General features: G+C 38.2%; 1 protein-coding gene across 1 annotated transcript; it reads left to right on the top strand.

The window, feature by feature from the left end:
• The first annotated feature begins 20,154 nt into the window (after window positions 1-20,154).
• Window positions 20,155-27,620, top strand: c23h11orf65 (chromosome 23 C11orf65 homolog). Its single transcript, XM_062985769.1, has 9 exons — window positions 20,155-20,212; window positions 21,357-21,468; window positions 21,563-21,655; window positions 22,819-22,872; window positions 23,021-23,230; window positions 25,810-25,943; window positions 26,245-26,415; window positions 26,924-26,979; window positions 27,432-27,620. Exons 1-9 carry the CDS (start codon window positions 20,172-20,174, stop codon window positions 27,593-27,595), a joined length of 1,035 nt encoding a protein of 344 aa, XP_062841839.1. The 5' UTR covers window positions 20,155-20,171; the 3' UTR covers window positions 27,596-27,620.
• The last annotated feature ends 323 nt before the right edge of the window (window positions 27,621-27,943 follow it).

Consider the following 27,943-nt stretch of genomic DNA (forward strand, 5'->3'; position numbering starts at 1 on the left):
TCATCCATCAGACTGCCAGATGGAGAAACTCTGCTCCAAGTAACATTTCTAACACAGTCAATAAATTTAATTGTTTCTAAAGTGACATGCCAGCTTATCTGTTAAAACTATCAAATAGCGCTTGTGATTTTTCCTGTAATGTCAGCATTCTTACAAGGCATTACAATGTATCTCAGCGCTGTCACAACTTGAATCCTGTCCAATGGTGTTTTTCCGCATAGTCGTCATATAAATCTCCGTAGGCCTATGTTAAGTGTGTGAAAGAGATGTGCTGGCTTTGTGCTTGGATTGATCTGCAAGTCCGCTGATGTGGATCCATGCTGATCTGAGCACTGTTAACCAAGCTGTAATATGCCTCGACACAAAAATGCTATTGCTTAATTTGCTGTTGCCTATCGATTCCTTATTTCTCCACGGTAAATGCTATTTTGCTTCTATGCCGTTCAATAAAAAAAGATTCCGAGACGCCGCATTATTACAGGGACAGTCATCAGGAAGGAGATTAGAGTGATCTGGCAAGCAGCACAGAAGGGAAATGTGGGGTAATCACAAAAAAGTAAGAGTTGAGGAAGCTGCCACTGGGTCAGAAAAGGGCCAGCTTGCAAAACCCAAGCTCTTACCAGACCAAGTGAAAGATGCTGCAGAATTAGATTTTATGTTGATTCATCAGCGTGTCTGTTATAATTATTCTCCTGTAAATAGTCTTACTTTTTTCAAAGGATTCATTTCAAATTAAGTACGCTATAAATGCTCTCTGTTATAAATGTAATAAATCAGTTTGATTTGAGAAATTAATTATTTATTCTGCAATGGTCAGATATTGCTTTGCACTGAACCATACAGCGGACCTTAATAAATGATTGGATTTAAAGGCATTTAGTTCCCGCTGTGCCAGTGACAAAGACAAATGATTATTTCTTGTTAGAAACCTGGGACCCATCTGGGGTGCATGTTCAAAATGACAAAAAGTAAGATGATGCCCCCTTAGAAGAGTTGAACCTTTGACCTTTGACTAGGCATATTTATTGCTCTGGTTTGTTCGCATGATATGACGAGTATTTTAAAGTTCCTGACAAATCTGATGAACAAAAACAGATTAAACAGGTACTGCTGATATTAAATGTATAATCGTATATTTACAAATTATTTAATGATCCATAAAACTGAGCACTTTAGTTTCTGGAATGTCACCGTGCATCCTGTCTATTACAAGTATTGATTTTTGAGTATTGACAGAACGTACATTTCCAGTTTCTTTACCACTTTAGTCTCTTCTGTATTCCTGGACAGGGGTCTCTGAGGGGACGTAAAGTGATGGCCACCAGGCTGTGAAAAATGACACTGTAAGACATGCAGTGACCTGACCCCATGGTAGGTGCATAAGGGTCTATTGGAAGCTTCTGGTTAAATGAGTACTGCATCAATACTAATTAAAAAGAAGGCAAAATTCAGGGAAGTTGAAATGAAAAGCATGTTAAGTTAACTTGCATTCATTAAAAAACTACACATCTGGAAAAAAAACAATTGTAATTTGGATCTCTACAAGCCATACTAAATAAAAATGTTATACTATTAAGTTACATCACTGTGCTGGTTTAATCCTATACAGTTTGAAATCTGGTATAATGAACTCAGTATAATGCAGTATAATGTCAATCTCTGAGATACTATACACATGCATTTATATTTCACTTCAGAAGCATAACTGCTCTATTGTGACTTTTTAACCAGTCATGTTTAAAATGGATTTCTACTCACTACCACGGTATAAACCGATTTATAGCACGCTCCATGGGAGAAAGTGGACGGCTGAGTCGGCCAGCAGATGTAAATACAATTGATTAACTTGAACGGCTGGTCTAAGTGAATTGGCGCAGTAAAGCTGTAGTATGAGCTCAGTGCTGGACTGAACAAAAGAAGTACTTTTGTTTTTTTTCTTCTTTATTACAGCTCAGAGACTTAATTGTACCAGAAACCGTCTCACCCAAGCCCATCACTTAGGTCCGTAATTCCTAGTGGCATGTCGATCCCAGCAGGCATTCCTGCCTTTCTGGAACATCAGCTGGTGACAAGCGTTTATGAAATTTAATCAGTTATTACAGTAATGCCTGTAGGGTCAGAACTGCATCCTAATCAGAACTAAATAAAGTCAAACTCACTGAGGGTGTGCTGTAACTAAATAAAACTACACACACACACACACACACATATATATATATATATATATACTGACTTGTTTTACTTAAATCTTTTAATTGCATTGCATAAAACAGCCCTAAGAACCCCTAAACACAGACCCAAAAAGCCGTAGAAGCAGTGCTGCTTTAGCGATATAGTTGGAGCAAGGAACCGGACATATTTCTACCCAAACTGCCCTATTTTCACAAATGGACCCATATTGATTCTAAGAATGCCTCTCTTCAAAACAGATAATCTGTTACTGCCATTTACCTCTGCCAGTCACCACTTAGGCATAATTACCCCACAGTCAATACTGCGGCAAAACTCGCTGCTTCAGTTAACCTCTGATTCACCGGCTGCGAGTTTCTCGTCTCCGGTCTCAGTCTGTCTTTGGAGATTGACAGGCTCTGGTCAGGTAATTAAATGATTGTCTAATCAATTAATGAAGCTGTTCTTTGAGGCTAATGCAGTCATATGAGACTTCTCAGTGTGTTTACAAGGTTTATCCCCATGGTGTTAGATCTGTGTACTTATCTATTAGTCATGTACAAATTATCCGGTGCATATTTTTGTACACATATATAGTGCTTTGAGTCAGCCCTGTCCCTGTTTGCTATATAAAATGTATGTCACACAAATCTCCATATTCCTATCGTAATTGACTCCGACGTTATAATGTGCTACAAACACCCACTCACACTGCATCAGAGTAATTGCTTGAACTGAGGTGTTTTTTTTACGTTTGATGAATTGAGCTTCAGCAAATGCCATGATTATTTCTTGTGATTATGTTTTTTTAAAGCTGTATAAAACTCAATTATGCTAACCACTACAGTACGTGCTCTGAATGCGCTCCCTTAATGTGGCCTCTGTTTAAAAAATCAATTTACAGTTATGAATAGTTCTTGTCAGAATCTCCCCCGAACAAAATGTCATTCGTAGCAATCGCCTTAAATATATGTAGCAGGCAACAAGCAGCTTATGAAAATTTTCAAACGTTCCCAGGCCTGATTCCTGCAACTACTGCCACACTTATAGTAAAGCTGTTGGAGAGCAGATCATTAAAAGTCAATCACTTGTACTAAAACCAGGATGAAATGCACATGATGCCATTAATATTATACTGGTCTAGTGAAGTAGGTAGGGCATCTGTGTCTGTCAGTCCCAACAAATGGCCATTTTCTCTTTGCCTGTTAAGTCCTAGTAAACTGTTAAGCACAGTTCAACCCTGGGTTAGTGTGTGTGTTTGTGTTTGCACATGCATGCAGAGTTCTTACTGCTGTGAACTGTAGCAACATTTTGATTTGCTTCCTTCTACTTGGCGCATCATCAGTAATGGCTTCCTGTGTTTATTCTTACAAAATAATTAACATCCTCCCATCATCAATCTCTGCAGGAAGAGCGCCTGACAAGCAATCATTATCAGAAATGATTTTCTTTTTTATTTACACTGTAATTAAAACCCTTTTCAACCGTTTAAAAAAAGGAAAATGTATATTTATTATGAGTTAAACATAAAATGCTTCAATCTATAGAAGCAACTGAAAAAAGGAACAGGACACCCCTCACAACTATACCTATTGTTAATAGTTGTATAAAAGTAATTAAATAAGATAAATTATATGCTTCCAGCTTTCCAACAGTTTGAGTATGGCCTTTTCATGTGCCCTCTAGAGAAACAGTGGCCTGTACAAACCTGTTAAACACTTTCAAATAAATAAACACAAAACCTGACCTCACCCTGTTAAACACTTTCGGTATGAAATGAAACTTTTTGCCGACAGCAGTGCCTGACCTCGGAAATGCTTATTTGAAAGAACAGGCACAAATTTTGAAAGATGCATCTAAAATCTTGTGAAATGCCTTACAAGAAGAGTGAAGGCTGTCATGGGGGGTCAATTCCATAATACATCAGGATCTCAATCCTGCAAAGTGAACAGAGATGCATGAACAGAAGGCATTCAACCGAATTTACAACCAACGTTTTAGTCACCTGGGTTTACTTTTTGTTAGATTAAGCTTTGTTTAGCCAAAACAAATATTTAGCCTTTTTAAAGTTTTTGACACCTTATGTTAATCAAATAGTAAAATCCCAGTCAAGCCTATTTTAAGTCCAAATTTCAATTCCACACTACAAAATGAGTAAAGGTTAAGGAGGAATACATGCTAATGCAGGACACTGAGTGAATTATCTGAACATATCATATGGGCCTGACAGTCCCTCTGTTTGCGAGTGAGTGTATCCACCTTCAAACGCCTCCTGTTAATACATGACAGCATTATACAACTCTTATCTTGATTTGTTCTGAAGCCACCTTGGCAGCAATGAATTTATGCCTCTGGCAGCATGAAAGAGTCTATAAATCCCTCTAATGTTAATCCAAATGTTAAACTGAAGTTTCATGGAATTCTGTTTCTGTGCTGATTTCCTCACAAAGAATAACAGCGGTGTTTATTAGTATGAATCATTAGAAAGATATTAACCTGTTAAATTAATAATGTCTCTTGTATAGCTGCACATCACAATAATTATAGGTTGGACTTAAACACCTAAGGTAATAGTTTTACTGTTGTATAGTATAATCTGTATGTGTGTGTTTAAGCGTCTTTGAGTATCTTGAAAAGCGCTATATAAATAAAATGTATTATTATTATTATTAAAAGTCCTGTGTAATTTACATTGATTTATATGAGATGACAATATCCAATGCAAATTTTAAAGCAGAATTTATCCCAAAAATAAGAAAGAACTGTGCTTAAGAGTCGAGCAATAACAGGCAGTTATCAGCTTTGAACTCTTAACCTACAAATCACAGGTAGTGAACTTTAAATGCATACATAACACTGTTCTTATGATGACATTTCCAACTGAGCGACAACGATTTTTAGACTATTAAGTATTAAAATAATTAGTTTTAAAAATTGGCGTATTTTTGTCTGCAGTCATAATTTTATTGATATTTTTTATTTATTTATTTAAAACACTCTCTACCGGTTGTGCTAAAATGACACTCAGCTTTTTACCCACTAAAATGTACAAGTAAAGTTGTACATGTTCCTCTAATGTTTGTGGATTCTTTTTAGATAATCTGGTTTTCTTCTACTTTTAAAACATACAGTAGGCTGACTCACCATTATAAACTGCTAACTGGTTTGAGAAAGGGAATATGTTTCTTCCTGTTGTGTACTGGTTACCCTCTCCAGGGCATTTTTGCTCCTTGTATTTCCCTTTGGCGTGGGATTCACTGCAACCCTGACCAGCAACTTAAGGGAGGATATAATATTTGAAATGTCTCTCTGAGACTATAAGACGTAAGACAGTTTAAGGGCTGAATAGTTTTTAATTCAGTGTAGGAAAAAAATTATAGTATATAAAAAATGCCAAACTCATCCCAATGTTGCGAACTGATTCACTTCAAAGAGTCGATTAAAATGAATCAATATATTCGTGACTCCTCCACTGCTCGTAAACGGGGAGGAAACTGAACCAGAACTGCAAGTCTGGACTAGAATGTCAACTCGCTATTCTGATGTGAAGTCAAACTGCTACCAAATTGAAGTGCTCACCGAGCGACTGACTTTGCCTCTACATAACATTTCAGCCGAGAAAGAGAAAGTCGGGTGAGTTTTGATGAATGTACTTAATGCGGATCTGCGCGGGGGTTTGTGTGTAGTAGCGCAATGTTGTGCACAGACTCAGTGAGTTGGCATGTGCGCTTTAAAAAGGCGTATTCACGAAATATCAAGTTCAGGCACAGAACAGAGTTTTGTTTGATCACAAGACGGATTAAATTCTTTACTAAACTGCTGACGTTTACTCGATGCCACAGTAAATTCTCAGTTTATTAAATCTGCTCACTTCTGTACCGTACTGTACTGTAATCGTAGAGTACATAATATTTATCCTTATTCTTCAGTAGGCTTCGGGAAGGGATGTTAAAAAGTCACTTTTTTCCTTCTTGTGTTTGTATTTGCAGTAGACAAACAAGTTTTAGCTCTCTATGCTTCAACCAGGAGAATATTTATTTTGAAATCCAGCATTAGGCAGAATTTCTTGTGTGGTACACCCACGCAAGAGGATTACCATGGAAAATTGTTTTCCATAAGATATGTTGGAGCGTGTTGTGTTGATGGGTTGCCAGATTTTAATGCGACTCACCCTTGACAGTCCTAGTAAACTTATGTATTATTAATTATTGCAGCATGGGTCCTACTGTCTTTGAGAAGTTTGACATGTCCTTCACATATTTAAATATGAACTGTAATGTATTCATATACGTTTGGGTGTGCGTTTGTGTACTTTTATTGGCCATTGATAAGCTGCACCATATAGATGCACTTTGTACGTTTACAGTGGCCCAGACTGTGGCCCATTTGTTACTCTGTACACTTTGTTACCCCCAAAGAACCCATACTGGGCAATTATTATATGGGTGGTAGATTATTTCCAGCACTGCAATGACACATATAGTACATAGTAGTGTGTTGCACTGCTCTAAGTGTATTAGGTGCAGTGGTGTTGTTGGGGTTTTAAAGCACACCAGTATCAATGCTGAAGGAGAGTATAGTTCCCCAGCCAAAATATGAATCCAACAGCATACTGTTATCAGAAACTGGTAATTGAGGAAACACTAGAGCAGAATCAAAACACAATAGCTCTAGTCATTAACTGTATACTTACACTATGTGCAAACAATGTTAACAACATTAAAACAAATCTGCTGCTGTACCTGATATATTCATATCAGTACACCATGTGGCATTGCAGTACTGTGAATGATCCAAATAATATCTAATCAGTTGGTGTTCTTAGGGGGTCTCCTTTCATTGCCCAGTTTTATTGAAGGAGTGAAAAAAGTGTAATATGCAACAGATCAGTACACTTACATTCAGTAATTGTAAACCAAGAAAATACTTCTTCAAATACTGGTTTTAGCACCAATATGAACATAAAATTGTAAATCAGTGCCAGTTATAAACTAGCTGCGCTCTGCATCTGCTTTTTACTTAGACTCTCACTGTGTCCCTGAATTGTGTAGAAATGCTTTTCTGAGTTATCTGGCATCCCCTGTGGGTGCTTAAATACTTTGAAAATCCATTAACCATGCTCAAGTGCAACGCAAAGGACAACGCAAAAAACTTTGTTGGCTTTTATTACACTCAATACAAATTTTCTTCACTATTAAGTTAAATCTGGAACTATAGTGTCATGTGCAAACACCGTGATTTTTATCAGGCCAGCAACACACCCTGTTGTGTAGTAATTGGAAACGAAGCATAATCTTCAAACAAACATACTGAGCTATAATTCAAGGATTAGTAAGGCCTCGTAACGATCTCAGATATAGGTTAGGCAGTGTGTTGCTGCATGGAGTTGTTATTCTTTTCATGTGACAGACATGACAAAATGTTGGTGACGACTTTGTATCTGACTCTAGTCTGACTAGTTCTAACCAGCAGGTCTGTGTTCTCCATTCGTACTGTGTATGCATGGTAATAGGGCAGCTATTGAAGCTTGTAAGTAGTTACACCCATGTGAGCGCATTGTATTTTTCTGCAGATCCACAATTCCGTGGTTGTTGTTGATTCGCTATGTGTGTCGTGTCACTAAGATGAACCAGTTGTTCTGGGTGTTTCTGTTTACTGCAGTGTGGTGAAGGGAGTGGATTGCACATATGACATTTACCCAAAACATCTAATGAGTTCCACATCTGGAGCCGGTGTGTTAGCTAAAACCTTCATTGCTTTGCTGCAGCCAGGAGTCTGACTAATATGTTTTACTGTGGATACGCTGTGCTTACAGGGGTTTCCAGGACGCTTGTGGGAATGAGAATAGTCTAACCGGGCGATCAGATGAGCACGTCCAAACCACTAAGAGTAAGCAAACTGAATCACATGTAATGCAATCTGTGCGCCTTATGTATAATTTTTTTAATTACTAGGAGTGTTTGTTGTGGCATCATGGTACGTCTTCTGCTGTACGTGGTGGTTGTTAGTGATTTGGTTAACCATTTATTTGAGAAAATCTCTAAATCCTGTGCTTTACGTCATTAAGGGTAAAGGCAAAACAGTGAACATAGACAAGGTAGAATCACGTGTTGCCAGTCAGGTCAAAATGATTTTCCCTTAAGCTGTACTTAGCTTACTAATTATTGTTATGCAGCTTTTAGTATTTGTCTTTCTGTCTTTAAAGTTTTTTTTCTTTGAGGAGCTATTAAGAGATTAAAGATCTCACACTTAATGTGTATTCTATGAGCATGAGAAGTTTAGTTACTAGAGTACAACCAAGAGCCATTTAAAACGTAGCATTTGTAAATGTGAAGTAGAAATTCACTGAGAACATCAAATGTTTGAAATGTCACTATGTTCAGCCTCTGTACCACAGCTGGTGGAGGATTTAGCAATTAACATCATCACACTTCTTTCTTTAATATTTATTTTTATTAATACATGTTTGTAAAAAGGTCACTGAATACTATTATACCATAAAACAATGTTGTTTTCTTATTGACAAGGCTGTTATCCTATTGGAAATGAATACTGTAACATTTAGGACACAGCCCACATATGCAAACCCATATGAGAACCTTTAGATAGATAAATGTTAAACAAAGCATAAAGAAATCACATTTTAAAAAACATATTATTTTAACCTGGCCTGATTTAAGCATTTCACTGATTGTCTATCCAAACCACATTGGAAATCATAAAATAAAAGAGAGACCCTTTTAGTCAGATTAGTCCCAAATTTGACATAAAATCACACTGGGTGCATGATGTGTCTTTGTTGTGCCCATTATACAAATCACCTTTTAGAATCACTGTCATAAATAAACCAACCACTCGCAAATTGTATTTTTATTATTGCACATTAATAAAATGTTAATTAAACTGTAATAACATAGAGCAAATATTTCAACCAAAATCATTATGTATGTGAATGCAAACTCTGATACACATCTGTATGAAGCCCATTTGCACCACTTAAAATCATAAATAAAATACAGCATCTAATCGTTTTTCCTTTATAAGATAAAAGATTATTATTTTTAGACACTATCACATAATTTGAAATGCTTAGTAATTGAGATCCCATTATTTATTATCTCAAAATAATGACACAGCAGTTAATTTAATAATGACAAAAATTAGGTGCTGGATTTTTTTTATTTCAGGTGGCGAAAATGAACTTCTATGCATATGACTGTTTAACTAGCTTAAAACCTTTCATTTTATCTTTATTTATTGAATCTAAATTCTTCTAAATGATTTTACTTGTCAGACTTGTATATCAGACGAAGGATACTTCTAGGCCGAGATGAGTGGATCAGCACACCAGAGAATCAGATCGACTCTCATAACCAGCTGCGCTTCACGTCTTTCTATTCACTGAGGCCTTCTTATAAAAGAACCGCCAGAACCAGAACACACAACTGCTGTGCAAAACAGCTGAGTAACAATGACCTGTAAGTCTGAGCTACTACTCAACATCTCTCCTCATCATCTCTCCTCATCTCCAACATCAAGGAACGGCGTAGTCACTCATATATCCTGAATTACAAACTTACACCAAATGTAGATGAACAGTCAGGACATGTTTGTTGTCTGAAATCTGTCAGGTTAGATCTGCACTGAAGCTTCTAAGCCAATGCCGATAAGGAGCTGATGTCTGTCTCATCTAAAATCTTGCAAGGAACAACATGCCTACATTTCTACGTATTTTTCTGCAAAATAAAATGACAGGATTGTATTTTTTGAATTACTTTTACTGTTAAACACGAAAGCATTAATAAGGCATTACTAAAATCGGTTGAGTGTCTTAAAAGCATAGTTCTTTTGAATTGTTTTACATTATTAAAAAGCTTAAAGAATAATGCAAAGTCATTATTGGATTAAGTCTGTTGACTTTGTATGTCATCCAAGTTTGTTGAGTTGACTTACAAACAGCTTTCATTACAATAATCTGTTCAGTGGGTCTACATGCTGCCTGAAACTGATAGCATATTTGCATAGGTAAATTTCTACTCTACATTTTAGTTTGCTAAATTATCAAATACACTTTTGTAATTCATACAGTTTCTTTAAACATTGTATTCATTTAGAAACATCTTGAGCCTTCTCTGGTTGGAAGATATTTTATAAATTTTATTATGCCCCTTCATGAAATGATGCCAAGTTGTTTAGTAAGGGTTTTGCACTTTTGTGAAATGTGAAAGTGGGTTTTAAGCTCACTTGAACCCCGGTGCATAACACACTGTGTGTGAAAGCTATCCTTTCATTCTCAGACAGTTAATAAGGGCCATTGGTTTATCACATTACTTTAGTTACACAACTGGTAAAGCGATGTGCCCACAGCAACAATTGTTTTACCTGTGAGCTGAGATGCATAACCCAACATGATTTTTCATCCTGTGATTGACTGGGAATTTTTTACCTCACCCAAAATATTTGGAGGACCTAACCTGTGGAGGACAACTCCCTTTTAGTTCATAGGTGTGAGACAATTAAATAACATTCATGCTTTCTACCTATTGATGAATACATTTTAAAAGATTGATCATTGTCTTAAAATTGCAGATTCCCAACCTTTGTTTGTACCTACCGGTTTGTTTGACCTTACATAGCAGCGTGTTCATCCCTAATCAGTGTTTGTTATGCCTAAATCTGAAGCAGTGCTGATTTGTTCACATACAACATTCACAGCGGGCTCTGAGAGGGTGTGGCACCATCTCATAAGCATGTAAAAACTCACCCATACGATGCCAAATATGAGCTAAAACTACACACCCTGACAGAGTTTACTTAGCAGAAATAGAGAGTACTGTCATTCAAAGTGCAATTTTGGCCTACCGATGCCCACAGCAACTGCAGAGTGTTGCGTGCAAGTATAAACATGCCTGGGTAACAGAATAACACACGAGTTTAATCCTGGTTCCCTCCCTTATAGACTGCCATGTCCAGATTGTTTAGTCCTATAATACTTAGTGTGAGAAAGAAAGCCAGAATGCAGCTCATCTCGTTTGGCAGGGTTACATTTTTGGAAGGTGTCAAAATAGCCTAAAAATGCAACTGGGAGGTCTTTCATCTGTGTGAAAAAAACAGATATGAATCAGTTGGATGTGCACTTCCCAGATCTTATTTGCACAACCTAACTTGTGTAGTAATTTATTTATTTTTATCTTGACAGACAAGCACAATCCGATGCACCAAGGCGAGTAGCTGACGTTCAACCCCAAGAGGTAGGCATTTAGAATTATACCTGCTTTAACGATTTAACATTTTTAAAAAACAAACAGACTTTTACATTTGAATGCAAACACAACAAATACCTTATTTAGTTATTCATGGATTTGCATGAGCTCCTGGCATCTTTGCAGTTTCATTTAATTATTTTAAGCTTAAGGCATCTTTTTCATAATAGCCTCAGTAACATGAGTGGCATTATACTAACAAAAGTTTAGTACTGAATGTACTGTGCTGGTGGAGGTTTTTTCCTCAGTAAGCCTTTTGGTAATGTTTTTTATTTCCCAACAGGTTTTTAACAAGACTTTTCTACCAAGCAGTTTGAGAGAATCCACACCTAAAGATGAGGATGTATCAAATTCACAGGATTGTCTTACAGATCCTTCCCAGCAAATTCATGCTGGAAATCACATACTGGAAGGAATACAGTGTAGCTTAGGCTCGTGTGATCAAACACAGCCAGCAACAAACTGCTCACACAGTCAGTCTGGAAGTTCTGAGCATCAGCGACCAGTCCCTGAAAGTAAGAGTGCAGAGGAGAAATGTGAAAGTAATGACACTTCAGAACAGAATGCAGAGGGAAGACTTTCTCACAGTGATCTAATCTCTTTTAACCAGGGCACTTGCTCAAAGGCCAACACTGACTGTCAGTTCTCTGCATGCTTTCCCACAGCAATAAACCAGGTCTGTTCATCGCCGTCGTTTTCTGCCTTTGATCAGGGTAATAAACTTGAGACTGAGGCAGATCTTATCAGTACCACAGCAGCAATGTTTACATCTACCTTAGTCTCTGTGCTTGCTCCTCACTGGAGTGGCAAATTTAGAAGACACAAGCAAGGCCTTAGTGAGGGGGAACCGGACATCCAGATGAGTGGACAAAATACAAACCCTGCTGGTTCAACGCAGAATATCCGCCAGAAGTCATTTCTCCTTAACCAAGTGCAGCCACACAGTGAACGGCATGATGTGTTTAACAATAAGACAAGTGGACCACCAGGTACCAGTAGGAACTATGCTGACTGGCAAAAAGACATTTCTGAAAATATTACAAGCAACCTGCAGTCAAAAAGGTCCATTTTAAAAGCCAGTTCTTCAAGTCCAAATAGTCAAACAGTGGACATGACAACAGAATTTGACCAGGAGCCCAGGCCGTCGCATTCTCTTCAACTGAATGACTACAGAAGGATGTCACAATCAGTGGATCAAGCAAAGTTCCACTCAAGATCCAGACCAACAACCAGTACTTTGCTTCTATCGTCTAGGAGGCTGAACTCACAAAAAACAAACACTCAACCGTTACAAATGAGCAAGCAGCTTTCCTCATCTGTCAACTCCTTAAATTTACCTAGTAAAGGTATATTAAAAAATTCCAGTCCATACTCCTCAGGTGTGCCATCAAATGATCTAACAAAAGAGTCAAACATCCTATCCGCATCCCTTGAACAGCTTTCATGTGCAGAGAAATCCACAATCAGCAGAGACACAGAGGCATTAAGGAAGCCATTATATTCCAGAAATAGAGAATTTGACATTTCCTATAAATCTTCTCAAGCTACAACCAGGGAACGTCTGTATTCGAATGACATTTCCAACAAACCCTCTTATGTCACAGCCAAGGACATGCTGTTTTCAAACTCTTTAAGATTCAACCAACCAGAGACTCATAAATATTTTCAGCGTCATCAGACGGAATTTCTGAAAAGGCACGACTCACATGTGGAAAACAGTGGGCCTGTGGAACAGACAAGCACTGACAAAGAAAACCTGTACTCCAGCACAAACTTTAATATTCACAGCCCACAAAGTGCTGCGAACTGGAATTCTCCGAAAGACAATGGACATTCTAGATTTATTTTTACACAAGAGTTAAATAACAGGAGCCCAGTTTCACCAAACTATCAGAGTAGTGATAGTACTGATAATAACACCAGCAGACATAATAGCTCGTCATCAGCAACAAGCACAAATGTTAACTTGCCACGTGTGAGTTTAAACCAACTTCTCTCTCCACGTGTTTCTAATTCTGACTACAGTATAATCAACTCAGATAAGACCAACACTGGATATAGCACAACATCCTATACTTCGCTTTCAAGCCCCAAACCAATCCAGTCAGCTGCTGTCAGTTCCTCTGTTGGTTTGACAGTTGTGTCTCCAACACAGTCTGGCCAAAGCCATATTCAGAACCCAAGCAGTGCAGACAAGCTTTCGTCTAGCCCAATCAGCTCTTCTAGGGTGAGAACCTTCGCAGATAGGCTTAGCATCTCACCCAAAAAAGACTCTTCTGTGGACGAAACAAGCCCAACCCATAAATGGCAAAACTATCTGAACTCCAGGAGACAATTGGAGTCGACTCAAAGCATGGAGGTGGATCAGAAAGGCCCTCAATCCCCAGCTGACTTTAAGCTCAGAAGAGCTTGTACTCCAAGCATCTACTCATACTTAAGGGAGACCAGTTCACCTAACACCACTGAGACATCTTCTCCCTTTTCTTCTCCTAGTCCTCTAACACCATCTTTAAAACAAGACAGGAGCAAATTTTTAAGAGAGGATAAAAATGCAGGAAATCCGAGGTTCAGTTTTGATTTCAGCCCAGTAGGATCACAGGATGGGGATTTCAAACACAACTCGCCCACCACCAGTGCGCCACAGTCTTTGCCAGTAGACAGTGGAGGAAGGTCAATGACTCGTCTCAGTAAATCTCCTTACTCCACCCTTATCTCTTCAAGACAAAGACTAAGCAGCACCTCATCTCCATCTCCCTCATCTCCGAATGGGTCATACCATAAAAGATCTATGTCTTTTGATAGTTCAGTCATAGGTATTGACTCTCCAAAAGATGAGAATAACTGTTATCCTTTAACAAACAGATACCAGTTAATTTACAGAACAATAGAAGAGCCTGTCGGTTCTGGTAGTAACCATGCTGGAACAAGAACAGCACTGGGAACACCTGCTTTTCTTAACCGTTCAACTCAATCTCTAAACATCAGCTCTGAAGACTTACTGGATACAAGACTCCCAGACCATCGAACCACTAACCTCCTAACAAAAACTACACGCACTAAGCAGGGCGATGGCTTTGTTAAAATTACCCCTCACAAAGGGCTTAATGGAATGTTTACCTCTCAGCGGGACAAAGGTAATACTTCTCCAGCAGACACAGCAAATTCCAAGAAGGTCTCATTGCGGCCAAGTACAGCTACAATTACAGAGACTGTGCAAGAAGAAGCACATGAGGTATTACAGAGAAGTCACAGTTTTTACTCAAGGAAGGGCCTTTTCTCATTACTAAATAGAAAAGACAATGTTCCAACAACAGGTTCTGCTGCAGATAAGGAGGATTCAACCTCTAAAAAGGGAGAGGTGACAGGATTTAAAACCACCAAGAAAGTGGACCAGATGCTACATCGTCTGAAAGTGACTTTTGGTGTCAAACTTTCAGATGATGATTTTCCGACTGTTAAGAAAAAGACTAAAAACCAAGAACCTTCAGACATTAAGCCCTCTGAAAACACAAAAAAAGAGGAAGACAAGCGCTCTGAAAGCCAAACTTTTAAATCATCAAAGTCCACAAATTCTAAAATGATCACTGAAAGAGAATCTGATAAGCCCTCTGGCTCGTCAGGCAGCAAACTTGAAAGACAAAACAACTTACTAAATGTCAATGACCACAAAAGACTCTATGAAAACAGAAAGTTGTTTCCGCGTGGACAGCCAAGTTCTGAAAGCACTAAGAAAGATGGAGAAAGACGTGTTGAGAGCCCAACTTTGAAATCACCGAAGATCCCAAATCCTCAAATCACTGCAGTGAAAAAATCTGATCTTTCTTTTGGCCCAATATCAGAATGCCAACCAATCAAACAAGAGAACTTGCTTAATATTGAAGACCGCAAACAGTTTGATGTAAACGTGGATAAGCAGCTTAATTTGCTCAAACCTGACACCAAAAAGGAAGTAAAAAGACTGCTTGAGAGCCCAACATTAACATATACAGTGTCCTCAAATCCTCCAGTTGCTTTAATGAGAGAATCTGGTAACTCCTCCGGCCCCATGTCAGGCTTTAAACTTGAGAAACAAGAGGCTGTGACACATGTAAATAACCTTAAAACATTCGATGAATGGATTTTGTGTCAAAAACGTAGTCCTGATTGGGAAAAACCTGAAAGCTCAAGAAAAGAACAAAGACAATTTGACAGCCCAACATTAAAATCTCAGAAATCTCCAGATTCTCAAATCATGTCTATGAGAGAATCTGGTCACTCTTCTGGCCGCATGTCAGGCTTTAAACTTGAGAAACAAGAGGCTGTGACGAATGTAAATGACCTCAAAACACTCGATGAATGGATTTTGTGTCAAAAACGTAGTCCTGACATGGTCAGGGAAAAACCTGAAAGCTCAAGAAAAGAACAAAGACAATTTGACAGCCCAACATTAAAATCTCAGAAATCTCCAGATTCTCAAATCATGTCAATGAGAGAATCTGGTCACTCTTCTGGCCGCATGTCAGGCTTTAAACTTGAGAAACAAGAGGCTGTGACGAATGTAAATGACCTCAAAACACTCGATGAATGGATTTTGTGTCAAAAACGTAGTCCTGACATGGTCAGGGAAAAACCTGAAAGCTCAAGAAAAGAACAAAGACAATTTGACAGCCCAACATTAAAATCTCAGAAATCCCCAGATTCTCAAATCATATCTATGAGAGAATCTGGTCACTCTTCTGGCCGCATGTCAGGCTTTAAACTTGAGAAACAAGAGGCTGTGACGAATGTAAATAACCTCAAAACACTCGATGAATGGATTTTGTGTCAAAAACGTAGTTTTGACGTGGTCAGGGAAAAACCTGAAATCTCAAGAAGAGAAGAACAAAGACAATTTAAAAGCCCAACATTAAAATCTCAGAAATCCCCAGATCCTCAAATCATATCTATGAGAGAATCTGGTCACTCTTCTGGCCGCATGTCAGGCTTTAAACTTGAGAAACAAGAGGCTGTGACGAATGTAAATAACCGCAAAACACTCGATATATGGATTTTGTGTCAAAAACGTAGTCCTGATTGGGAAAAACCTGAAAGCACAAGAAAAGAAGAAGAAAGACAATTTGACAGCCCAACATTAAAATCTCAGAAATCTCCAGATTCTCAAATCATATCAATGAGAGAATCTGGTCACTCTTCCGGCCCCATGTCAGGCTTTAAACTTGAGAAACAAGAGGCTGTGACGAATGTAAATAACCGCAAAACACTCGATGAATGGATTTTGTGTCAAAAACGTAGTCCTGATTGGGAAAAACCTGAAAGCACAAGAAAAGAAGAAGAAAGACAATTTGACAGCCCAACATTAAAATCTCAGAAATCTCCAGATCCTCAAATCATATCAATGAGAGAATCTGGTCACTCTTCTAGTCTTATATCAAGCCCTAAATCTGAGAAACTTTCACCAAATGTTGATGACATCAAACAGCAAATCCCAAACCTGGCAGTGTCTGAAAGCCTTAGAAAAGAAGAAGAAAAAGATCTCAAGAGCCAAAGTTTGAAATCAATAAAATCCCCAAATTCTCCAATTGCCCTTAAAAGCAAGTTTGAAACCCCTTCTGCCCCTGTGTCAGGCTACAAATCTGAGAGTCAAGAGAGCTCACCGAATGTAGACAACGATAAACAACTTGAAAAAAGAAAACGGTTCTTGGGTAGCCCCCTAAGCCCTAACTGGCCTACACCAGATCTCAGAGACCGCTCTGCCACATTGCCTTTAGGCAGAAAGTCTAGTCTTAGTCCATCTCCCAGCCCTTACTCACTTGATTTACTTTCGGAAGATGGACAAAATGATAATGTCTTTTATAGCCCAAAACTGAGGAAAAAGAGACTTGTTGAGACTAAGGATGTTCCTAACCTTGACACGGATACGAAACTTGGACAGCAGAACTCAGTGGGGCCTGATCTGATGTACGGAATACAGCGTGGTCGATCTGTCTCTGTTAGCAGTGTAGTATCGGGGCGCCCATCCGGTCCTGGACGAATCTCGACTGGATCTAAGCAAGGCAGCATTAGTGACCTGAGCAGCCTAGATGTGACCAGGAGTAGACAGTCGAGCATCAGCAGTCCCGCTGAGTCACCTGATTATGTTGCCAAAGGTTCCAACAGTCATCTTGCAAGTATGAAATCCAAGGGCTCTACAGGACAGTCTCCAGCAGACAGCAGTATTGTGAGCCCAGTTAACCTGAAGGCCTCTTCATGTTCATGGGACGCAGAAATGGACCCAACACCTCCTCCTTCTCCGACGGTTTCTCGACGTATGTCCCAGATCTCCTGTTCCTCCTCCAGCAGCAGGAACTCACCAGACAGCTTGTCTCCGCGCAGGTTCCTGCCATCCAGGAGCTACATGTCTACCTTGTCTGCCTTTGATGAGTCGAGTTCAGACACCACTACTGATGATGAATATTATCTCAACAGTGATGATGATAATGACCAAGAAACAGAACTGTAGTGGGGCTTACTGTGTACCGCTATGATTTATGTGTTTTGTATTTGTGCACTTTCTCAGGAACAAAAAGACTTTGGACAAGCCAAAATAAATCATCAAACCATCACAGTCATGATTGAACTAGTGAATGTAATGAAAACTAAATGAAATCCAATGAGCACTTGTTTCTGTTTAAGCATGCCTATCACGGTCAGCTGCTTGAACCCTGGTGCTTCAGTAAACAGTTTTCAATCTGGAATAGCTATTGATAATCAATCGTGACATATTGCAATATGCGCTGTGTAAGAACAAAGATGTTATTCATGTTGTGTGTCATGTAAAGTATGTATTTGTTCTAAAAGCTTTTTATCGATGTTTGTAATAAAATATTTCCCTCTTTGTAAAATAGGCAGCACGGGTGGCATAAATACTAAATCATTATCAATCCCGACTATATTATAGAACCACAGAACAGCTCACAGTCCTTTTATCTGCAAGTTGAAAAGTGTTTTCCCATTTCGGTCGGCATTTACTTTTGTTATCTGTAATTTATTATGTGTATGTAAAGATTGAACAGGAATTTAAAGCATTTAGATCATTAATATCTAGATATTTTTATAATATGTGCAATTTATTTTTTATAATGAAACAATGCAATATATATTAATATTACATTATGCAATATAAATTGTCACTGCATAAGACTAAAAGTTAGAATTGGGGCTGCATAATATTGCATAATAGCATTTTTGCTTTGGCAATACTGATATTGTTGACGTTTTAAATTAATTATTGTTTAAATTGTTTTTATTCTGACTAGTCTGAATAGTGGCACTGGCCTGATTTCAAAGGAATTTGTATCAGTTGATAGGGTATATTATATTGTAATTTAAAATTCAGTCCCTTTTTTTCTAACATACATGTGAACCTCCGTGTGCTGAGAGTTTGGACATTGCTTCGTGTTGCCACCTTTGTTTTTTATATGCCAGCCACATGTATTTTAAACATGTATTTTCTCCGCTTCTGTAATGTCAAGAGAACTTGTGACTAGAACCGAAAATCAAAACTAATTCGGCCGGTTTAATGCAGGTGAAGCATTATGTACGGTCATGAATGAATGAACCACCTTTGTAAGGCATGTTGCAATAGAGCCAAATGTTTTTGTCAGTGAAATGGAGCCCTAATAAGATTCTGATTAAGCTTCACTGCAAGTGATCACAAGTTCACATTCTCTTTTATACGAGTAAACAGAACTGCCCAGGTTCAGTACCAAGGGCAAACAGCTTTATGTAAATTCTGACACACTTCAAATTGCCTTGGCAACTCTGACAGCACCGTGGTGTGTCTTCACTGCAGTAAAACTCGAAGTCTTTTGTGGTTTAGTAAATCATTAACCTGTCACATTAGGGCTTATTGTGACTTGCCATGCTATTAAATGTCAAAGCGAAGGCTTCTCTGCGTAGCTGAAGTTGAAGCAACACACCCTGTTACTCCGTCATGAGCTCAGCCTGTGGGGAAAGGAGTGGTGGACAGGTCCGCACACTGACTTAGCTGTTACGAATGACATTTCTACAGCCTGCCCTCGAGAACAAAAATAGGCCTTGCGTGTGGTGTGTTTTGTTTCTGTTGTTGTGGCTGTTAATGACTTATTTTTACCATTCTGTGTTTGTTAGGAAGATTAACAGAGTTAATGAGTTTGTTGTTTTGTTGCTTTGGTGACGTTTATTCATTCAGTCGTTCATTCATCATGTTAGGTGGTGTGGACAGTGGGTTCGACTGGACTTTATAGAAAAACCATTGCATGTAAATGGAATTAAAGTGTATTGTGTAATACTCATGTGCATGAGGAAAAGGGATAAACTTCACCTCTGGACTCCTTCATTGGTTTGTTGGTGATTTTAGGTGTTTTATCACATAAAGGTAGAGAGACGTTTGAATATTTTATACTGAAGGTCGTTCGTCACTTTTTTGTGTTCGTTTTAAGGCTGGATATTTGCTGCTGTGCTATGGAATTAATAGCAATACGTGATGTTTTACTAATTTAACTTTCAGATTGAAATACCTTCAAGAGTTTAATTTTCTAAGAGTAATTATCTAAAATATTTTCTATTTTTAAGCTTCTCAATGAAGTGTAGCGATATTACAATGAATGTATTTTAACGAATGTATGAATGTTAACCCTAATGCATCGGCACTGCTGCAATTCTAATAAAATGTGTAATATGCTTTTCTTTGTTTCTTTGTTTTTATTTAAATTCTACTGTTATTTTCAAGTAACTACAGGCATGCAGGAGAGAAATGTGAAATATGTAGACAGCCCTTACAGGTATGTAAATCTAACAACTTAAGAATTACATTTAAATTAATTACATCATAGTTTCATAAATAAGTTCCAAGTATTAACGATTTAATTATTATTAAAAACTTTTATCTTTTCATGAACATGTTGTTTAACCTTACCATCAAACATTTTCAAATAAAAGACGTATTACCTATTACATATTACGTACAAAATGTATTACATAAAATTCATTGTTTCCAACGTTGTGGTAACATAAAGCAAGGTCCAAAAAGACGTGTGTGGCCTGCACAGAGCCCTGACCTCAACCCCATTAAACACCTTGAATTAGTTCAATTGAAACGTCAATTGCAAGCCACGCTTTCTTTTGACTAAATATCCATGGTCTTGTAATTATTTGTCCAGCAACCTGATGGTCAGGTATCCACAAATTTTTGACCATAAAGTGTATTTTAATTATATACAGTGGAAGGAAACTAATAATTAGCCACCTATAAGTTCAGTGCAAAAATCCAAAATTATCATTCACACTTTGGTGCAAAGCTTTAAAACATCTGGGGTTTAAAAAGCAGCTTTTCACATCATTGTTTTCCAATTCATTATTTCATCTTAGTAAATTGTACCCAATTCCATAAGGTTACATGGTTCTATTTATTTGACATGATTCTAAAATGAAAATAAAGTGGTTACTAAATAAATAAATGAGTAAATTCTGTGGTACAGCAAACAGCGTCTGTGCCAGGATTTTCTGTTTCATCTACAGTTGCACTTCCTGAACCTCACCCAACACCTTCTGTGTTTAACTTGGTTTTGCACCCATTGTTTCCAGAACAGGCTCTATAGGAAACTGAAAATGTAATATAAAGAAATCCCCCGTTAGCTGTTTTTAATAATGTGCTGATTTGCCAGAGCCTGAGTAACATGGCATGAACAGAATATGACCTAATCTGGGGCCTGTCCAGACTAATCAGGAACAGACTCTGGTTTAATTACAGCAGTTACATAATCAATCAGGTTACATCATCAGTCTTTAAATAGGGGATCTTAGAAGAAAAATTAAATAAACATCATGATTATCACCTTATAAGTAAGTAAGTAGAACTTTGTCACTATAAATTGCAACAAGTACAATTACAGCGAAATTAGCCATACTGTTGTATTTATGCAACAGGGTCTCAGATGAGGGAGTAAATAAGGAGGAAGATAACAGGCAGGCATCAACACTGGAGGACTTTACTAACAGAGCGGCTAAAGTCATTCAGAGAACGTGGAGGAAGCATGTTGTGGGTGATTCCAGTTCACTTTACACACAGCCTGCATGTCTTTCATGTCTGTTTCCAGTATAATCACACCAGTGTGGACGTTTTCTTTTCTTAGAATGTTACTGTTTTCAAATACCTCAAGAGGCTCATAAGCTTCCGGCATCAAGGTGATCCACAGTTCCTGCTCAAATATGTCAACCCCATAGAGGTAATTTAACTGGTAATGATGTGATCTGTATCACATTAACCCATCCATAATTACAAAGATTTATTTTATTTCTTATTATTGTTATATTTTATGTGATTTTTTTGTGTGTGATTATTTGGAGTGGGACCTAAGCTTATGGTTTGATGTATTACATGAACCGTTCTTTCCTAAGATGATCAAACTTAAAATTTATTTCGGCTTGATTCATGCAGACATTACGTTTGGTTCTATGTTACTAACATTATGATATAAATTCATTAGACAGTGCATCAGGTACACCAACCCTACAGCTGAGAATACTCTGGCCATCATAATACACAAATACCAGTAGGTCAACAAGGTGAACAAAGATGAAATGCAGTCTGTAACTGGTTACTTACAAGCTGTACCAACAAAATAGATGTGTCTAATAGCGTATACCTACCTCCCAAATAATTAGGACAACTGTACAACTGGATAATCACATAATTGTTTGAATAGCCAGCCAGGCAATCATGTTACCATAGATTAAAATCCTTAAGAACTGTGTTTAACACTGGAAACCAAGCCACAAAGAACTGAGGCTGCTCTAAACAAAAGAGCAAAGTAAACCATACTATGAGTATCGAGTATTGAGTTTTTAACACTGTGGCTGATAAGTTTAAGTGCATTATATAGTTAGTATAATAATTTGATAACTATCTAAATACAATCTGGTTGGTTTTGGTCCATTTCATTGATGGACAGGGTCGATTGAGGATGACATGATGCATTCTAATACATGCTCTACAGTCAGTATTCACATACATGCAATAGAGACTTATATGTACTTAATCAAATGCAGAATGAGCATGTGTATAGATATATAAGGAAGTACTGTACTTATTAAATTGCTTAGTGAGTGTAAACACTGAAAAGGTTTACCTAAGCATGTCATTAATGTATCACATTTCTGTTTCACATTTCAACCGTTTTTCTCATGAAAGACAGTAAACCACAAGCTGAAAAACCGGCTACTAGTCTGTATCAATTTTCCACTAGTCCTCCACTCCAAATTGTATTGTTTAGAAGTTTGGGATTTGCTTAGGATCTACATTTCAATTCTGTTTGACATGTGTTAAAGTCTACTGAACACTGACTGTCCAGTTCGGCCTGAGTATTTGCGTGTGTTTGTGTGTGTTAAGGCTAAAATGTTGGATGCTGCAGCTGGTGTCTTTATACGATTCAGACTGGGTGGAGTAAGTTCAGACTTTATACTAGACTTTTTCAAAATTAAAAACCTGTCCTGTATCTGTCTAACTAACCATATATATACGTGTAACTAATACTGAGAGTCAGTGTTATACTGAATAACTGTGTATCTCATTTCTGGTTTTGAAATTACAGACAAGCTTTCCTCCGAACATCTACTACAAAATATTTACCCATCGGCCCATAGTGGATCTGTGTGCCAGCAGCCCTAAAGACTACACACATGCTGGGCAAAAGAGACCCGTGCCCGAGCAGGTCCATAACGGCCAGCCACTGATTCATGACGACCGCTCTTGTTGGTACCATCGGGTGGAGAATAACGGCTGGAGGTTACTTTCTGGCAAGGTGGATCCAAAATGTAGTTTATAGTGTTTTCCTTTCAGGTCAAATGTAGTTTGTTGGCCAAGATGTTTGGGTTTTTTTGTTGCTTCTTTATTATTGTACTGGTGGTTTGCTTACACGTAGGAAAAGCATTTAACTAGCCTTATAGCACTGAGTAAATTGCATGCCTAGTCATCAAACACTTGCCTTATGATTTGACAATCCTGTGTGTCATAGCAACCTGGATATAAACCCCTTTTACCTCAGCACTTACAGTAGTTTGGTTTTGTATGTTTAATAGATGTATGTTAGATGCACATTTTGATGATAACACAGTTCTAACTTGATTTGCATGTTCTACTTTGCCTCTTTGTGTCAGATCAGGATATGCTCGATTTTCCTGTACACTCTGGTGACCTCTGCTTTCCAAAAATGCCTCTGCAGCTCTTCCGACATGCTTTAAGCTGCCGGCTGCATTTTTACACCAGCCGGTGGCAAATTCTTAAAGTCAAAGCACATACAGAGGAACACGCTATGCTCTCTGTATTTTTCTGCCACCTATGCAGGTGCTTTGTCTAGTCAATGTTGCAAGGACATAGAGGTGACTTCACATATAAGTAAAGTCTCCCTTATACATAAAATTCCATTAAAATGTGTGTAAAATAAAGTTCTTACTTTATGGGTATTTGATGTGTGTGATGTAGGCATGCAGTTAGCTTTGTGCTAAATTGGTAGCTTCCAATTACTACAAAACACTAATTGTGCCTTGTCTTCCAGATGTAAGACTTATTTTTGGCTAAACTTTTACTTGTAAGTGAGGTAACATATTAATTGTTAAATTAAATATTTGTACTTTTTAGATTTAGATTACATTATCTTCAGTGTAATAATGAGTAACATTTGACTATGCACATGTTCACTGCTTATTTACCAGAAATGCATAAACTATGTGTATCAGGCACGTGCACAGATAGACCCCTAGTGGTGCTCAAGCACCTGCCCTTTTGCCCTGGATGAGAAAAGTGCCCTTTCTGCTGGAGCCCAATTTTTTTCTACATTCATCAATATTTAAATATAAAAATTACCCGCTCTGTCATCAATTCCCCCCAAAAGTGTTTTGATATCTGACCCGCAGCACCAGACAGACGGGTAACGACAGTGTTTCATACAAAGAGCATCCATGCATAACACATAGCCTACACGTTTTATACTCATGAGCATGGCTGGATTACTGACCGGGCCAGTGGGGCCAGCGCCCAGGGGCCCTTGAGGTCAGGGGGCCCCGGGGGGGCCCTGGCCCAAAACATTTTGCGATGCCTATCAACATTTATGATACAATATATTTTTATTTCCGAGGGCCCTCCATTTTAAGGATCCTCTGACTATTAGGGACTTTGACCCCAGGGCCTCTTGGGGGCCCTAGCCATCCTTTTGGGGTCCCTAGCCATGCTTTTGGGCCCTAGCCATGCTTTTGGGCCCCTTATGAAAATGGATGAGGCGTTGTGGCACTGCTCTGACTTCGACTTCTGGCTATTAGGGGTCCTAGGAAAGAGGGGGGCATATTTTTAGAGGGCCCTGGTTATGAGAGCCCCTACCAGGGGGCCCTAGACAGGAGCAGGGCATACTATTAGAGGGCCCTTGATCACGAGGACCCCTGCTATGGGGCCCTTGACTTCCATAGAAGTCGTTTACCATGGCTCCTTGACTTTTTGCCCAGGGGCCCAGACTATCCTTAATCCGTCCTTGCTCATGAGTCATGAAATACGTGATTTCAAAGCCTTGTCCAGCTGTTTACTGATGTTTGTCATGTTTAATGAAGGGGGAGGGGGACAAACTGCAGCAGACAGACAGACAGACAGACAGACAGACAGAGAAGTTAAAGACAGTTTTACTGTTTTACAAATTAGACAACTTCACTAGTTTTGTTTCATTTAAAATCTGACTTATTTTGATGTGAAAGCCTGAAGAAGAAAAAAAGATGAGCACAAACATTTTGCAGGAGAATGTCAAGTAGCTCCCACAGTAAAGTGTTGAAAATAGATACAAACGCTGTGTAGGGAAATCACCTTTAGTCAAGGAGTTATTTTCATTCAAGCATTTATACTTCAACAGTTGAGGTTTACAAATGAGGAATAATTTTGCTAGGTAATTAACATTACAAACTAATATATGTAGAAGGCTAAATATAATGCTCTATGATATAGAACAGCATACAAAAAATGATGAATAAATAGGAAAATGTCATAGAGTATATTAAATGCTTTATTTTTATTTCATTTATTCAGAGCAGAGTTTTGATAAGTTTTAAGTTAGAATATTTTTTGATGATTATTTAATATATTGTTTGGTTATTAAATAGCATGCACAATATGGCCTTGTTTTTACCTGTTTTTCATTTATTTATGCAATTTGATAATTTAAGTTATTTGATTAGATGTGTACTGATTGTGTTAACAAAAATAAATATAGAAGTTAAATATCCTACTGTTTTTTTATTTTATTTTGGCGATGGGTGCCCTTTTTTTGGCTTGAGCACCTGCCCCCAAACATGTCTGTGCACGTGCCTGATGTGTATGGTTATTGATGCTTTTTGTATCTTAAAGATTAGCACATATGGAGATCCTATCACTCAAGATACGAGTAGCAGAAGGACTGAATTTTACCACTGCAAATTAATCAGACGTCAAGACGTCGAGAGAAAGAAAAAGATCCGAAAAATCGAGTGGATGAAAAAAATGTGAGTGGTTTAAAACATGGCTGACTATACTGAGATACCACTTTAATAGGTACATTAACCACTGGCATGTCTAAAGTCTGGGATGGATGCTAAAGCAGACTATGGACAGATTTGATCTTTTGGATTCCTTATACAATATTTGAAAGTCGGAACAATAAAGTGAGTAATATCTACTAGAATGCTGCACCTAACACACTGGTAGCTCAGTGTAAAGCTGGGCCTGTTTACTTTAGCCTGAAGCTTTATTATGAAGTGTTTTGAGTATTTGACCTTGCACTGACACTCTTTGACTCATTTGCAGGTACGATGAGGGAGCCCTGCACGCCCAAACTGAGAATAAAGAAACAGCCCTGCTGGTCGAGAGCTCCACACAGGGCATGATTCACACAGCTGAGCAACTCGGACCCGGCGGCGTCTTCGACTGGGAGGTCGATGAGCTGATCGAGTGGACCAATGCCCTCAACTTTGATGAGTAATTTGGCTGATTTAATACACACACACACAGTCTATCATGTTATCAGCAGGGCCACGCCCATCTTTAGTTAGGAGTGCAAGAAAACATGACTCGACACTGCTTTAATTCCTGATCAGCTAAAGCTCATAGATGACAATTCCGGGCATCTGTGACTTTATATATACAAACTGCGACACTTAACATCCTCTTCCAATGAGTGTTTGTCATTCGAATGCATCAGACGAGGTGTCTGGTAACACACAGACAAAGGTCTAAGTGCAAGGGAAATTAGACATGACTAAATTGGAAGAAAGAAAAAGCAAAAAAAAACAAGAACAACTCAGGTTGATCTGTTTAATGGCATTTATTGGCTGAAATTCAAAAAGAGGCAAAGGCTAGGTTTATATCTCAGAGGAATCAAGTGTTACCACTTTACTCATGCAGATTAATAGCATATCTGCGGTAAGGCAAACTGTGTTTGTGCTCGAAATACACTAAAATGCATTTTGTTTTTTTATTTCTGTAGGTATATAAAAGAATGGAAGGATTTGGCCGTCAGTAAATCTTCAGTGTTAATAAAAGGTAATTAAATGAGCACCACAACCACAAACGTTTCATGTTTCATGTTTTCCAAAATGTATTTATATTAGCCTAAAGGCAGTTTTGTGGTATTTACAAGTTATTGGACCCACACAGCTACACATGTTATGCATAACTACAACTCAAAGTTAAAGACAACTCAAACTAATTAGAAGGTTTAGTTACAAATGCCAATCAGTGGGTTTGTCAATGTCAGTCGCACCCATTGCTACCAGGTGCGTGAATTGAAATTGTTCTTTTATCTGTACTTTTACACTACAGAAAACGTGTTGAAATTATTGTCCGTGGTACTTTTATTTACACTACTAATACATTACATCAAAATTGGGTTGGAACAATTCTAACCTATTTCTTTAATGTTATATCTCAGTCTAATAGCTCCCTCTGCTGGTCACTTACTGTCATCTGTTCTTTCTCTCGCTTAATCTTTATAGATGAGCAGCTGATTTTCTCTGGTCACGACCCCTGTGAGTTCACCCAGTTCGAGGCCACCAACACTGGGGTGGAGGTCTACAGTATTTGTGCCCCCTCAGCTCATGTCTCCAATGTGATCAGATCACAGTATTTAAACACCAGCATCTCTGATTTAATAGTTTGAGTAAATATATGGCATTGTCACTGCTGCACTGTGTTACTGCATTTGTACAGATGTGTGTTTGTGTGACTAATTTTTAGCAGGATTTAACACTATATGGGGTTTAATGGCAACGTGCGTGATGATGCATCATCAAACTGCTGATGATCTAAATATGAATGAATTTATGACCTTTAAGTGTATTATTGTAATACATATATTTTTTGTAAGTAGCTGCTCTCAGTACGGTTGTAGATAAATTCAGATGTTTAAAGCTCAGATTTCTTGTTTCTGGTGCTTTAGTTTATCACGTTATCATCATGCCGTATCACCACCAAGCAGCTAACTCATACCACATAGTTGTGTTTGCTG

Source organism: Trichomycterus rosablanca, chromosome 23 (assembly GCF_030014385.1).
Source record: "Trichomycterus rosablanca isolate fTriRos1 chromosome 23, fTriRos1.hap1, whole genome shotgun sequence".
NCBI lineage: Eukaryota > Metazoa > Chordata > Actinopteri > Siluriformes > Trichomycteridae > Trichomycterus > Trichomycterus rosablanca.